The sequence below is a fragment of the Squalius cephalus genome (assembly GCF_949319135.1).
Source record: "Squalius cephalus genome assembly, chromosome: 7".
Lineage (NCBI taxonomy): Eukaryota > Metazoa > Chordata > Actinopteri > Cypriniformes > Leuciscidae > Squalius > Squalius cephalus.
Window position 1 is genome coordinate 25197829 of NC_137128.1, and position 13746 is coordinate 25211574.

The 13746-nt window shown below is 36.1% G+C and overlaps 1 protein-coding gene across 13 annotated transcripts in view; it reads right to left on the minus strand.

Moving 5' to 3' along the window:
* kif1ab (kinesin family member 1Ab) overlaps positions 1-7987 on the minus strand; it is a 31588-nt gene extending 23601 nt beyond the window's left edge. For all 13 annotated transcript variants that reach the window (XM_079877490.1, XM_079877489.1, XM_079877487.1 and 10 more), the window contains exons 1-12: positions 7620-7987; positions 5210-5396; positions 3000-3073; positions 2674-2853; positions 2488-2553; positions 2232-2410; positions 1424-1535; positions 1100-1177; positions 943-1008; positions 846-863; positions 682-760; positions 441-519 (exon numbers count right to left, since the gene is read on the minus strand). In XM_079877490.1, the coding sequence (XP_079733616.1) occupies positions 441-519; positions 682-760; positions 846-863; positions 943-1008; positions 1100-1177; positions 1424-1535; positions 2232-2410; positions 2488-2553; positions 2674-2853; positions 3000-3073; positions 5210-5315 (1037 nt within the window). In that variant the 5' untranslated portion in view covers positions 5316-5396; positions 7620-7987. The remainder of the gene's footprint in view (positions 1-440; positions 520-681; positions 761-845; positions 864-942; positions 1009-1099; positions 1178-1423; positions 1536-2231; positions 2411-2487; positions 2554-2673; positions 2854-2999; positions 3074-5209; positions 5397-7619) is intronic.
* Between the last annotated feature and the right edge of the window lie 5759 nt (positions 7988-13746).

Consider the following 13746-nt stretch of genomic DNA (forward strand, 5'->3'; position numbering starts at 1 on the left):
TTTTATTCAATGGAACAGAAAAGAAGAAATGTAGCATATTCACGCATTATCTAAACGATGAAAGTGAACGTGAACACCTTTAAAGCAACATTATCCATATAACCAAGTAACCCATAAGACTTGCACACTGAATCCAAAGTCTTCTGGAATGATTTGTTTGAAATATGTTTATGGTGCTTTTTAGTCATTTTCAGAGCTTGACAGCTTCTGGTCGCCATTTACATTCATTAAATGGACAAAAGAGTACCATTAACACTCAGTTAAACTTCTCTTCCTCCTTCCACAAACAAAAGTCTTATGAGTTTGGAATAACATGAGGGTAATGATCATTGTTTTCCATAAAGTGCATTTCTTGTCACATACCGAAAAAGTGTGTAGTATTTCATGACCCTATTAGTCTAATATTAAGTAATGCCTTTATGGCATCATGTTGTTCTTACCTGAGCGTGCTGAGTGTCTCATCATAGTTAATATCAGCAGGGCTTAGAGCTGCTACCATGGCAGTGCGAGAGTTACCTCCTGATAAATGAAAAGAAATGTGACCTTCAGGAAAGTTTTTATTGTTTTTGGACCATACCACAGTTAAACTGACCATGTTGACTGCAACATGAAATGCTTTAATTGATGGAGAGCAATTATTATTGTTAAGAAGGTGTGTGCAAGGTGCATGAAGCCTCGTACCAAGGTTTTCCCTCAGCAGCCATGTCAGAACTGAATCTCTGTATGGAATAAAGCTCTCAACTTTCTTCTTCTTCTTGTTCTGTGGGAAGAACGGAAGCCATGTCAATTGTCAAAGCTACAGCCATAATGCTTGATTATTACAGATATATTCAACCAATCCTCACCTTGTTTGGTGCAGAGTCCTACAAAACAAAAGAAATATTTTTAAATTCTTTACTTTTCTTTTAACATCATTCCTATTTAAATTGAAAGAATTCTTACTATCTCGGCCAACGCAGAGATGACTTTGCCCAGTGTTGTTAAAGATTTGTTGATATTGGCTCCTTCCTAGAAAAGGGACAAAGCATGCACATTTAATGGATGCACTCATCTGAAATGACACATCTCATGAAACTCTGTTGAACTTAAAGTGACTCACCTTAAGTCTAGTGCCTTTTGCTCCAGTAGAATCCGCCCGCTCACTCCCTGCCAAGTCTACCAAGCTGATTTTGCTGACCTGTTTGAGAACGAAAATGTTGTGTCTCAGAACAGTAAAGCGCTCTAATGCACATACCAGCAAGTTCAGCAACTGTCAAACTGCCAACATCCATCAGTGATGTTCAAACTGCAGGGAGTCCACTCACCGACTTTTGCATTCTAGTCTATTTCTGATCAGGCAGTCACATATTCTCATATAGAACAATGCTAAACACAGCTATACATGGAGGCCTGGTGGGAAAGGCTGAAGGAGAGGATGCGGTACCTTTTCAGACGTGTTTTCTGAATCACTATCATGTCGTTTCTGTGTGAAGATGATGTTGAATACAGCATGGGAGCGGCTGCTGGTCTCATTCATGTTGGTGGCCGCCACAGTCCTGCGAATGAACAGCATGGTAAGCAAAAGCGATGCAGTGGTGAATTGATTTGTTCAATTTCAGTGCTTAACATAAATACATTTTCTTGCCATTCAAATACAAAGTAAGGATTTGTGCATCCAAAGTAAGTACAACTTTCAACTTTTTTACATTTAGGCTCTATACCCTCAAAATTATGTGCAGCAATACACTGACATTCAAAAGTTCAGGGAGAGTAGTATTATTATTATTTTTCTAAAGAAATTAATAGTTTAATTCAAAAGTGACAGTTTATAATGTTTATAATGTTACAAAAGATTTCAAATAAAGAAATGCTGAACATTCTATTTATCAAACAATCCTGAAAAAAAGAAATGTATCATGGTTTCCACAAAAATATTAATGTTTTCAACATAATAAGAAATGTTTCGTGTGCAGAAAATCAGAATATCTGAATGATTTCTGAAGGGTCATGTGGTGATGAAAATATAGGAGTAATGATGCTGAAAATGCAGCTTTGCCATCACAGGACATTTTAAATCTATTCAAATAGAAAACAGTTATTATTAAATTGCAATAACATTTCACAATATTACTGTTGTTACTGTATTTTTGATTAAATAAATGCAGTCTTGAGACTACTTTCAAAAACATTCAAAACTTTTGAAGGGTAGTGTAATTCAGAGATGCCCCATACTGCACTTAAATTTGTGTCACCTGGCCTTGTTTCCAGAGTCCATCAGGTCCTGAATGTCATTGTAGGAAGTAACAGCCAGTTTTGATAGGTCCTCCACATACGGCCCCATCAGAGGATGCTCTCGCACACGCAGATTCCCTTTGTTCTTTGGGTTCAGAAGGTCCCGCACACGCTCACAGTAGATCTCCATGTAACTGACCTGAAAAAAAACAGAACAATTTTCACTTGCTCTACAGATTCTGTTAAGAATGCAATTTATGAAGGTGTTGCTCTTACCTCAACTGAGTATGACATGCTGTTGTCATTATCGTTATTAAACTTGGTAAACAGGTCCTCACATAGCTGTCACAGAGAGATTAAGCATTGAGAAAGTTTTTCACAAACTTGGAAGCATCTGAGATATTTGCTACAATATCAAAGACAGTGATAATGTCAATAACACATTGAATTATTGTATACTACCAATGGGATGATGCCTTCTTGGTCTTTCTCTTGCTTGCCCATCATGGTATATGACTTTCCGGCCCCAGTTTGCCCATAGGCAAAGATACAGACGTTATATCCCTCAAAGGCATGCAGAAGCATTTCTTCCCCTATGTCTTTATAAACCTGCCTTTGGCATGCAAAGTTCACATCTTCTGGCTGTTGAAGACAGAAACACACAGATCCCCAAGGGAAATCATCTTAAATGTCTCTAGAACAGCCATCATGATCATAGTAGAATTAAAAATAGCAGCAGTGAGTTGCATAAGAGGCAGATTCACCAGTTAACGTGTCAAGAAACTCACCGTCGTATGCGACCAATAGGAATAGTCAAAGTTGAAGCTCTTGTTGTCCTTTGGCTGTTTTGGATTTATAATTGCTAGAAAGCAAAAAGAACATGTCTATAAGAATAAATCTACAATCTAATGGACAAAACAACAAACTACCTAAACTAGTTCCCCATTTTCATTTCATTCCATTCATGATCAGACCTGAAATCTCTTATGCCAAAGGATGGTGTTAAAAACCTTATAATGAGGATAGAAGAACGTCATTATTCTTGTAAATATATTTATACTGTCCAAAAAATAAATAAATAATATTTTAATTCAGCAGGGCCGCATTAAATTGATCAAAAGTGACAGTAAAGACATTAATGTTTCAAAAGATTTATGTTAAATGCTGTTCCTTTAAACTTTTTATTCATAAAAGAATTCTGGAAAAAAAAAACAGTTTCCACAAATATATTATGCAGCACAACTGTTTTCAACACTGAAAATAATAAGAAATGTTTCTTGAGCAGCAAATCAGTATATTAGAAAGATTTCTGAAGGATCATGTGACACTGAATACTGGAGTAATAATGCTGAAATTTCAGCTTTGACATCACAGGAATAAATTAATGTTTGAAATAAAATAGAAAAACTGTTATTTTAAATTGTAATAACATTTCACAATATTATTATTTTTACTGTATTTTTGATCAAATAAATGCAGCCTGGGTGAGTATAACAGACTTCTTTCCTAAATATTAAAACCTATATAAAAAACTTACCAACCCCAAACTTTTGAACAGTAAAGTACACTCCAAATAAACAAATAATTTACATTTAACTATAATTAGAAATGATATGCCATTTATATAAATTAAGACCTGACTGTCTGTTTATTTATCCACAAAAGCCATGTCCAAAAATGACAAAAATATAAAAAATCATTCAATATCTCAATGTAGTCATCATAACAGCATACTGGTAATATACCCTATAAGGCTATATGCATAATGTAGGCATGTTTCAAGACAGATGAGTCTAAGGAAGCGTGAATCATGCCATCCCTTGGGTTCTGGGAATGAGGTCATGAACCTCCCTGCATCCTCTCACTAGCACAAAGCCGTGCAGTGTGTCTGACCTCACAGTCTGCATCAGCTGACTCTGTTTTCCCACTCATGTTGCAGGCAGAACAACAGGACGCTTTACAGTTTTTGGAGATGCTCTAGAAACGGGGGCTGGAAATGCCACAGATTGGCCTGAGATGGGCAATGTTTCTGAACATGTACAGCTAGGATACAAAGCTTTTTGCTCCATGAGTTAAGAAAATTAAACAGAGATGAATATTTCTGGTTTCACTTTATTTTGATGGTCCCTTTAACACATTCTGTTGACTCTAAGTAACGTACCTACATGTCTACTAACTCTCATTAGAATGTATTAGTAGACTAGTAGGGTTAGAATAAGTTGACATGTAGTTGCAAAGTTACTTATAGTCAGTAGAATGTCTGTTGGAGGACCATCACCATAAAGAATTAGCAAATATTAGCAGTCAGTCTACTAATACTATAATGAGAGTTAGTTGATATTTAGTTGCAAAATTAGTTATAGTCAAGAAGCATTCAAAAGGGACCATCAAAATGAAGTGTTTCTACCATATTTCTTACTGTCCATGAAATATTTTCCATTAAAAATATTACACATTTTTTATCATTATGGCAATATTATCTTGCTGTTTTACGTTTCTCTAGCATCATAGAAACAAATAATTTGTGTAATTGTGCCACTCTCCGCATCAAACTATATGAGATGAACCAGTCTCCATCTCTAAGTGAAAATGTGATTTTGTTCCTCATATTTTTGTTTTCATGGATTAATGCAAGAATATTACATATAAATTACTAAAATTCGATACTAAATACAAAAAAAAAAATTGTTTTGTTACTATGAAACAAATAGTAAGTCAACAAATCTAGTCAGGTGGTGACAGCACACCCAATCAATTACAGCTAACCTTTACCAAAACCAAAAGCATGACCCCTTTGACATTTTCAAACCCGTAAGCCTAGAGATGCAATATTTTCTCTCATGGGGGTGCTGATGAGAGACCATCAGAATAAATATTTCATTACGATCATAAATTATTACTACAGCATAGTGAGCACACTGGCATGCATCTCTTACTTAAATTAGTTCAAATGATCATTGACAGCAAGTGAAAACAGATGTTTTGAAAGAGCACTCACTGGTGGTGTTGCCTGACATCTGAATGATACACTTGCTATCTTTTCCAATCTCTCGTGAATTGAAGGGTCGGACCCTCACAGCTACTTTCACCGAGGCACATGCCATGGTGTCTGAGTGCTGGGGCTTTGCTACTGCACAGGATCTGATTGGACGAAGCCCTGCCAGGAATCAGAGGCCACCTGCCACCTGTAGAGAGAAACACTGACATGCTATGTGTTGCAATCATACATTTTTATTTTTATAAAAAAAAGGGGTATGAACATTTCTATTCTTTGTATATGTGAAACTTACTTCACTATAAAGTAAAGAGTACTACAGTATAGATGCAAAACGAGGCAAGAAATGTGTTAAGGCCTACACTTTAGATTTAGTACCTCAGCAGTTCACTTAGAACTAATAAAGACAATAAATAATTTTGGATAAATCCCATGAATCTGTTCAGGATATTGACCTGGCTAAGTTACACTATTGATAATCTAATTTAGGTAATGGAGCTCTCTGAGATCCAGACCATGACTCATCAGGACTAGCGCATTCAGCAGATTACACTTGATTTGGCTATGTGAATTCATAACCCTAACAGGTTTAGGATTCATATGGGCACATTTACTAAACAAAATAACTAACAGCCTGTTCACAACATATGTTACAATGCATACATGCTGTAAATCATACTCTGGGTTAGTGACATTTCATTTGAACAACTCTTAAGAGACTATGACATCTCATAATAACCAATTTGATAACTGCCCAACTGTGGATATCTTAATCCATTAAAGGGGGAAAAGGGAAAAAAAAAGAAAAGGAAGTGGGTCAAAGTCACATAGCTTAAATTATTTAGTACTACAAAATATATTAGGCTACAAATCATGGTTTAAGTCAGTGTAAAAAATATCCGTTTATTCTTTAAAAGAACCAAATTTAGGCTATAGGCTACATTTCAACATTTAATATGGAAAATTATCCTGTTCATTTCAAGTTGATTCTTTTTTTTGTTTGTTTGTTTTACTGGCAACTCCAAGTAGGATATAGCCGAGCTAGCTACCTAAACGTTGTCAAAAATAAGTGAAATATTGAAAATAAAAAATAAAATGTAGCCTACTAAAAACAAGCTGTGGGTACCCTAAATTTGAACAAGATTTATCCATATACTGTTCTCATATCCAGAAAAAGACTGGGCTGGGTGCCATCCTTCGAGTGGAAAATCACAGTTATGTTTACAATACGGCGCATTGAGCAAATGTTATTCGCGCGCACACAGTCCTCGTAGAATCTACTGAAAATGGCTGCCCGATACAGTCATGAATCAGCTGTGATGGACGGGCATTTGCGTCAGCATCCTTCAGTCCACCCGGCAAAACAAACGCAATGAATCCGTTTCAACAGCCATTAAGCAAATCACGGAGGACAAGCAGATATCCTAAACAAGGTTATAATATATAAATATGTATTCCATCTGTTTATTTTTAGAGCTGCCTCTGCGTAGATGCTGCGATGCGGCAGTAACACCCCATATACACTGCTAGAGACGAGACAAATAAAAACGCTCCCAATATAATCAATGAAACTATCTACACAATTATAATCGACATCATTAGTTTGCAATGTAACTTAGCCTACAATAGGAGCGCTCGAGGGTGTCGCGTCGCGGTAGACTTGGGGTGTTAAAGTCTGTCTGTTACTATGGCACTATTTTCTCAGTGTCTGAGAGCAGAATACAAGCAAATATACAGAATTTCCGATATTAAATATATTTCCGTAAATCGTTTCCTCCTCCACAAATATTAGTGCGTAGCTACTTTAAATACCCGAACGCACCTCAAAATAATAATAGGCTAACGTTACTAATAAAAAAATAATACGGTTACGTCGTTATATATTCATACAGAAGGCATTTCACTCAGTAATTATCAGCTCAATCTGACCGGCCTTTGAAATTGAAAACATCTAGGCTAAATGATGAAAAAGGCCCAGATTTCATGACATGGCCTCACCCTTTCAACATAAACAGCATCCTTCAGCACTGTGGCCAATCTCAGAGCTGTCAATACTGTACATGTAAATAAGACTGACTAAAGCAATTATATACATTAAATGTCCTTTGATATCCAATAATAATAAAACAACTGATGTGTATATGCTAAAATAGTATCATTATAGTACAAGATCAAATTTGAACAAATAATTCTATCTATTCTATGAAGAGTTTTCCTTTTATAAACATCCATCTCCGGATCTTTTTCATTTTTTGCTGACTGTTTTGTATTCCACCAGCCTCTGTGTGGCTTTCCGGACAAAACAAGAGTGGAATAGTGCACCACCCTCCTTATTATCATTAGAGACCTGAAAAACACTGGTTATAAAATATAGGCTAGGCCTAAACAAACAATAATCAAGATCTCACTTAACTGATTCCTGATGGCAATATCCTGTTGAGATTGCGGAAAGCAGTGAGTTATTCCATCAAGTCTGCTTCCATCTGCCGTCTTCTTCCTCACCCAGTTGTTTTATTTTTTCCTATGGGCTCTCAGCCTCTCCCTAGTTCAGCGACATCAATGCAGGTGGAGCCCCCCCTGGCAAGACCATCCGACTGAGGGAGACTGGTTTTGCAGGGTCTGGTACGCAGTGGTGCATCAAGAAGGGCCAAGCAGAGGGAGGGGTTAATGGATGTGAGGATGTGTTGAGAGAGAGTGTTTCTTCAGACTAACACAAAATGGCTCTTATGGTGGAGCCAAGGATGCTGATCAGCCGTGAGTCGCTGATGACATCATCAGTGTGGGAGCTAGCAGCATTGATGCAGCACAGGGAGTGGGAGGGAGGGAGGGAGGGAGCGAAAGAGAGAATGGGAGGCTGAGAGCCACAGACAGAAAGGGTGCGATAACAGCATCACTGTTAAAAAAGACCACGGTCATGGATTTGCTTTCGTGTCCTCGAATATATTATAAACCAAACCACAGTGTTAAAAGCACAAAGAGCTCATTTTAAATTCCAAGCTTAGCCAGCAGAGTCTGTGTCTCAGCCTGCACAGCACAGACCCCTCTCAATGAACTCATTATGAAGGCTAGAGGGTGCCAGCTAAGCTTATGCAAGGAGACAAACAAGTTGGGTTCACTTAAAAAAAGGGATCTGAATTATTTATTTATTTTTTAAATTAATAATAAAAAATTGGGGTAATATATTTTTTTAGAGAAATTAATTTTCTTTTCAGCAAGGATGCATTAAATTGATCAAAAGTGATAGGAAAGACATTTATAATGATACAAAAGATTGATATTCCAAATAAAGCTTTTGAACTTTCAGTCATCAAATAATCCTGAAAAAAATCCAGCACAACTGCTTTCAACATTGATAATATTAAGAAATGTTTCTTGAATGCCAAATCAGCATATTAGAATGATTTCTGGAGGATCATGTGACACTGAAGACTGCAGCAGCACAAATATGTTCAACATGGATAATAATAAGATATGTTTGAAGTAATAAGAAAAAGAAAAGACTGAAGTAACGCCTGCTGAAAATTCAGCTTTGCCATCACAGGAATAAATTATATTTTAAAATAAGTTAAAATTGAAAACAGTTAAAGTAAACCAAGTTACAGTTAAATCGTAGTAATATCATAATTTTACAATATTTTTGATCAAATAAATAACGCCTTAATTGGTGAACATACACTTTTAAAAAAATTCGCTGCCTTAAACTTTTAAGTACAATCAACTTAGATGTTTAAATAATTTCAACTTAAATTACATAAAAAAAAAGTTTAATCTTGTATAACATAAAAAAAGTTACAAATTGCTGAACTTATTTTGATGAGTTAAAGCAATGTAAAAGCATATGTTGTCATAAATTATTGATCATTAGGAGACTTCTCTCGAAAACAATAAAAAATCTTACCTTACATACAAAAGTTTTGGTTCAGTGTGTACACACATTTTATGTAAAAAACGTAAACTACTTTAATAGATGTACAAAAAGTAATATCGACTGAACCATTGTCAATGGTGTGTGTGGTAGAGTGGGGGAAAATCATGTCATTTTTTTTTCTAAAAACAAAAGTTAAATGTGTCTTGAATAGTTTTCCTAGTTTTCAGTGACAATGACATAAATTATAAATCAAGTGTGAAAAATGTCCAGAGTTTTCATGTTATTAGATTTTTAACAAAAATTTAATTTATACCAAGGAGGCGTTTTGCCCCACACAGCTGGGGTAAAATGTCCCATTCTGAAAAAAAGCAATTTGCTTTATACATTTAAATCAGAGAACAAGCACTTTTAGCTTAAAATTAAAAAGGCCAGCCAAAATAACAATAGATAAATATGAATATTTGTTTATAAACCATGCTGAAAATCAGCCTACTTGAAAAATATTGTTAGCTGATGCTAATTTTTAAATATAAAGTCCAAATATTTTTATTCAACCACCTAGATAGATTACATTTGATGGAAAAACAAAGGATGTGAGGTTCATACCATGGTAACTACACTGTAAAAAATATTTTTGCAATTTAGTTATTTCAACTTATTTTTGTGAGTAGAGATAACTAGATTGTCCAGACAACAAGAAATTTTAAGTTTTCTTGTCCTCAACTAGACTGAAAGTTGAATGAACAACTTAAATTGTTATTTTAACTCAAAAATGTATGTTTAAACAACTGCACGCGATTTTCTGTTGAATTAACAAGTATAATTGTTATTTTAACTTATAAATGTAAGTTGAAACAACTGCACTAAATTTTCTGCTGGTTTTACTTCAATTATACTCTAATGGAGCATAAATGACTTTAATAGAAGTAAATTTACTTTGTAAACTAAACTTAGTAAACTAAACTTAATTTATCTATATATCTTGCTGTCTGGTAGACTGCATTAAAACCTAAACTTCAATATTATTTTAGTGTGTAACGTTAGCCTACATTAAAAACATTACTGTTATTTAAAATTATGAGCACAAATTAATTAAATTAGACACACAAAAAAATTGTCTAGCTGTTTCAGTTTTTATTCATGGTCAGATTCAATCCATCGTGGGCGATTCATGAAAATGAACCTCTCAAGATGATTCGGTGAATCATTTTTTTCTCTCTGAGAATTTTCGAGAAGCCCGCGGAAACTGGATGATTTTCCCTGTTGGACCTTATAATTATGTTCAGAAGGAGTGATACAGAGTAAGTGAAAGTGGATGCAAGTTTTTAGTTTGTTTTAGAATTATATTATCCATTTCGAGTCAGAGTGTTTTTTCACATAGAAGATTCGCTGATTTTTTTTACTTCCTTGTGTTCAAGCTTCAAGTTAAAAGCTCGTTCAAGCGGACAAAAACGGATTTTCTTTACCTCAGTTTCATCTCAGTTGCAGAGCGCCAGATATAGGTAAGTTTTCACCATAATATTTGAATTAAAAAAGTAACTGTCAAATTGAATCGATATGGGTGATATAAATATATCAAGTAGCCTAATACGTCTGTGGTTTGAAATGTAACGGTTTTCATTAGGCTAACGTTACTATTCAGTGTTTGGATTTTGCCGGCCTCGCGCCATTTCGTTCATGTTTTAAGAAATCTTGATAATAGGGTGAATTACTCACGATGTTGTCACGAATTTAAGATTATTGAGTGTATTTCTGCACATAGAAGATTCGCTCATTGTACTTTCTCGTGTTGACAGGTTCAGTCAAGTACTTTGACTAAAAGCTTGTTCATCAACCGGAATTTTTTTTACCTCAGTCACTTCAATTCAACTCAGTTGCAGAGCGCCAGATATAGGTAAGTTTTGACCACAATCTTTGAATTACAAAAGTAAATGTTAAATTGAATCGATATGGGTGATGTACAATTAAGTTAATACGTCTGTGGTTTGAATGTTTTCATTATTAAGTTACTATACGGAGTTTGGATCTTGTGCCATGTCGTCGCGCTTATGTTCATGTTTTAAGAAAATGATAATAGGATGTCATGATGTTGTCACGAATTTAAGATTATTGAGTGTATCGAATCAGAGTGTTTTGCACATAGAAGATCATCTCATTGTATTTCCTCGTGTCCGACTTGCAGGTTCTGTCAAGTTGACGCTTGTTCACCAACCGGATTTTTTTTACTTCAGTCACTACATAAGTTGCAAAGCACCAGATACAGGTGAGTTTTCACAGTAATCTTTGGGAATTCTTAAAATTAACTATCAATTTGAATTGATGTGGGTAATAAGTAACTTGTTATATCTGTACTTTTAAATGTGACTGTTTTTATTAATATGGGAAATGGTTGTGATTGAAACACTGCATGTTTCAGTGATGCCTGTTTGAGTCACTTGTAATTTGAGAACACATTTCAACCATCTTCCTAAATTCATCATGTGAATCGTTTATAAACCTGTAGTCTGAAGTTTTAGGCATTTGAAAGCAAAAATATTAAAGGGTTAGTTCACCCAAAAATGAAAATTCTTTCATGCATTAATCATTTATTGTAAAATAATTCTGTAATTAATCATCCTCATGTTGTTCCAACCCCATAACCCCTAATTTCTACCAACTGCGGAACGGCTGCGCATCCGCTCCGGAACGGCGGTGGAGTCAATAGCTTTCCATTAAAGTCAATGTGTGTATTTTCTCTGAATGCGGAACGGCTGCGTTCCGACTCCGGCGATCTGCAGCCCTCCAGAGCAGATACGCAGAGCTTCTATTTTTGCCGGGTGCCGGAGAGCTCCACAGCAATTCAGCACTTATATCCAGCGATCATATACGTGAATTCACGAGATGTCGTGGGTCCTTGTGACCGCAGCTGTCAGTCATGGCCGCAGCCATTCCACAACAAATCCAGACCTGGTGGGTATTGAAGGATGATGCAGCACAGAGCCGACACGCAGCGGAGCCGATCCGCAGCCGTTCTGCAGTTGGTGAAAATCCGGGTTAAGACTTTCGTTCATCTTTGGAGCACAAATTAAGATTTTTTTGATTAAATCTGTGAGCTGTCTCACTCCTCCATAGACTTCTAGGCAATTTCATTCTGCCGGTCCAGAAAAGTTAGTACAAACATTGGTAAAATACTCCAAGTGACTACAGTGGCTCAACCTTAAGTTTATCAAGCGACGAGAATACTTTTTGTGCAAAAAAACAAACAAAAATAATGACTTTATTCAACTCTTCATTTTCTACAACGCCACGATGCATGCGCGAGAACTGAGAATATGACACAGATGGGTCTCAATGTAGTGTTTAAAATGGTTCTAAAGTCTGCATTTCCTGGATGTTCGAATCGTGAGAAACCAAGAAGAAAACGTAAAAGTGCCTTACCAGTGCCGCAAAATGAATGGCTTACCTTTTACACTTTACCATCAAATGATCGCGAGCGTCATCTTCTCAGTTCTCGCACATGCGTTGTGGCGCTCTCATGAGCTCATTCAGAGGCCCACACAAAATAAAATGAATAGTTGAAAAAAGTCTGGGTGTTTTTTTGCACAAAAAGTATTCTCGTCGCTTGATAAACTTAAGGTTGAGCCACTGTAGTCACTTGTACTACTGTAACGATGTTTTTACAATAGTAAAACCTGAACTTTTCTGGGCTGGCAGACATCGATTACCCAGCAGTCTATGAAGAAGTGAGCCAGCTCTCAGATTTCATCAAAAATATCTTAATTTGTGTTCTGAAGATGAACGAAAGTCTTACGAGGTTTAAACAAAACCTTTAATGCTTTTCAGAGTTTCTTTTTGAAAGGAATGTTGTGAACAGGATGTTTCATGTGTCGGTATGTTGTGGGAATGGCATTTTAGAGTGTTTAGTTTAATTGATGAATTTGTTGAAGCTTGAGAGCATAAATAATTGGTAACTTAGTTGATATTAAAATGGCATTTAAGCCAATTCATAGGTCTTTAATGTGTTTAACAATGTTTAAACGGTTTCTTTTGGAACAAAGGATGTTTCTATATTGAATGCTGTGGGTTGATCTTGTTTAATGTTATTTAACAAATGAATCCACAAGAGATGCATTGAGACAGGTGTAAAACACCTTTCCATGAGGTTGTTTTCTGCAATTTCATTGCAAAAAAAAATTGTATTGTATATAACACCTGATGTACTTGTTACATCATAAGAATGGCATCTATGCTAATGTTAGTCTTTCTGTTTATTCCAGGGTTTACTGAAGTCAGCCGGATCCGGGCCGTATCTAGATCAGGTGGTGGACCTGCGCCTGGACTCATCCACAACACATCCCTGAAGTGCCAGCCTCATCAGCCCTGTAAAGGCCTCATTGACACTACAGCCATCAGCACTGATCCTCAACAAACTCGTATACATACTGGCGTGACTCCGACTTCCAATCAGATGGAACTGGATAAACATTCTGAATGTTCTGATCCAATCTGACTTCTGATCTGTAATGCTGCCTGAATCATAATCATACACTTCGCTCGTTGGCCAGAGGAGAACTGTCCCCCGACTGAGCCTGGGTTCTCCCAAGGGTTTTTTCTCCATTCTGTCACCTGATGAAGTTTTGGTTCCTTGCCACTGTTGCCTTGGCTTTTGGCTTGCTTAGTTGCGGACATTTAA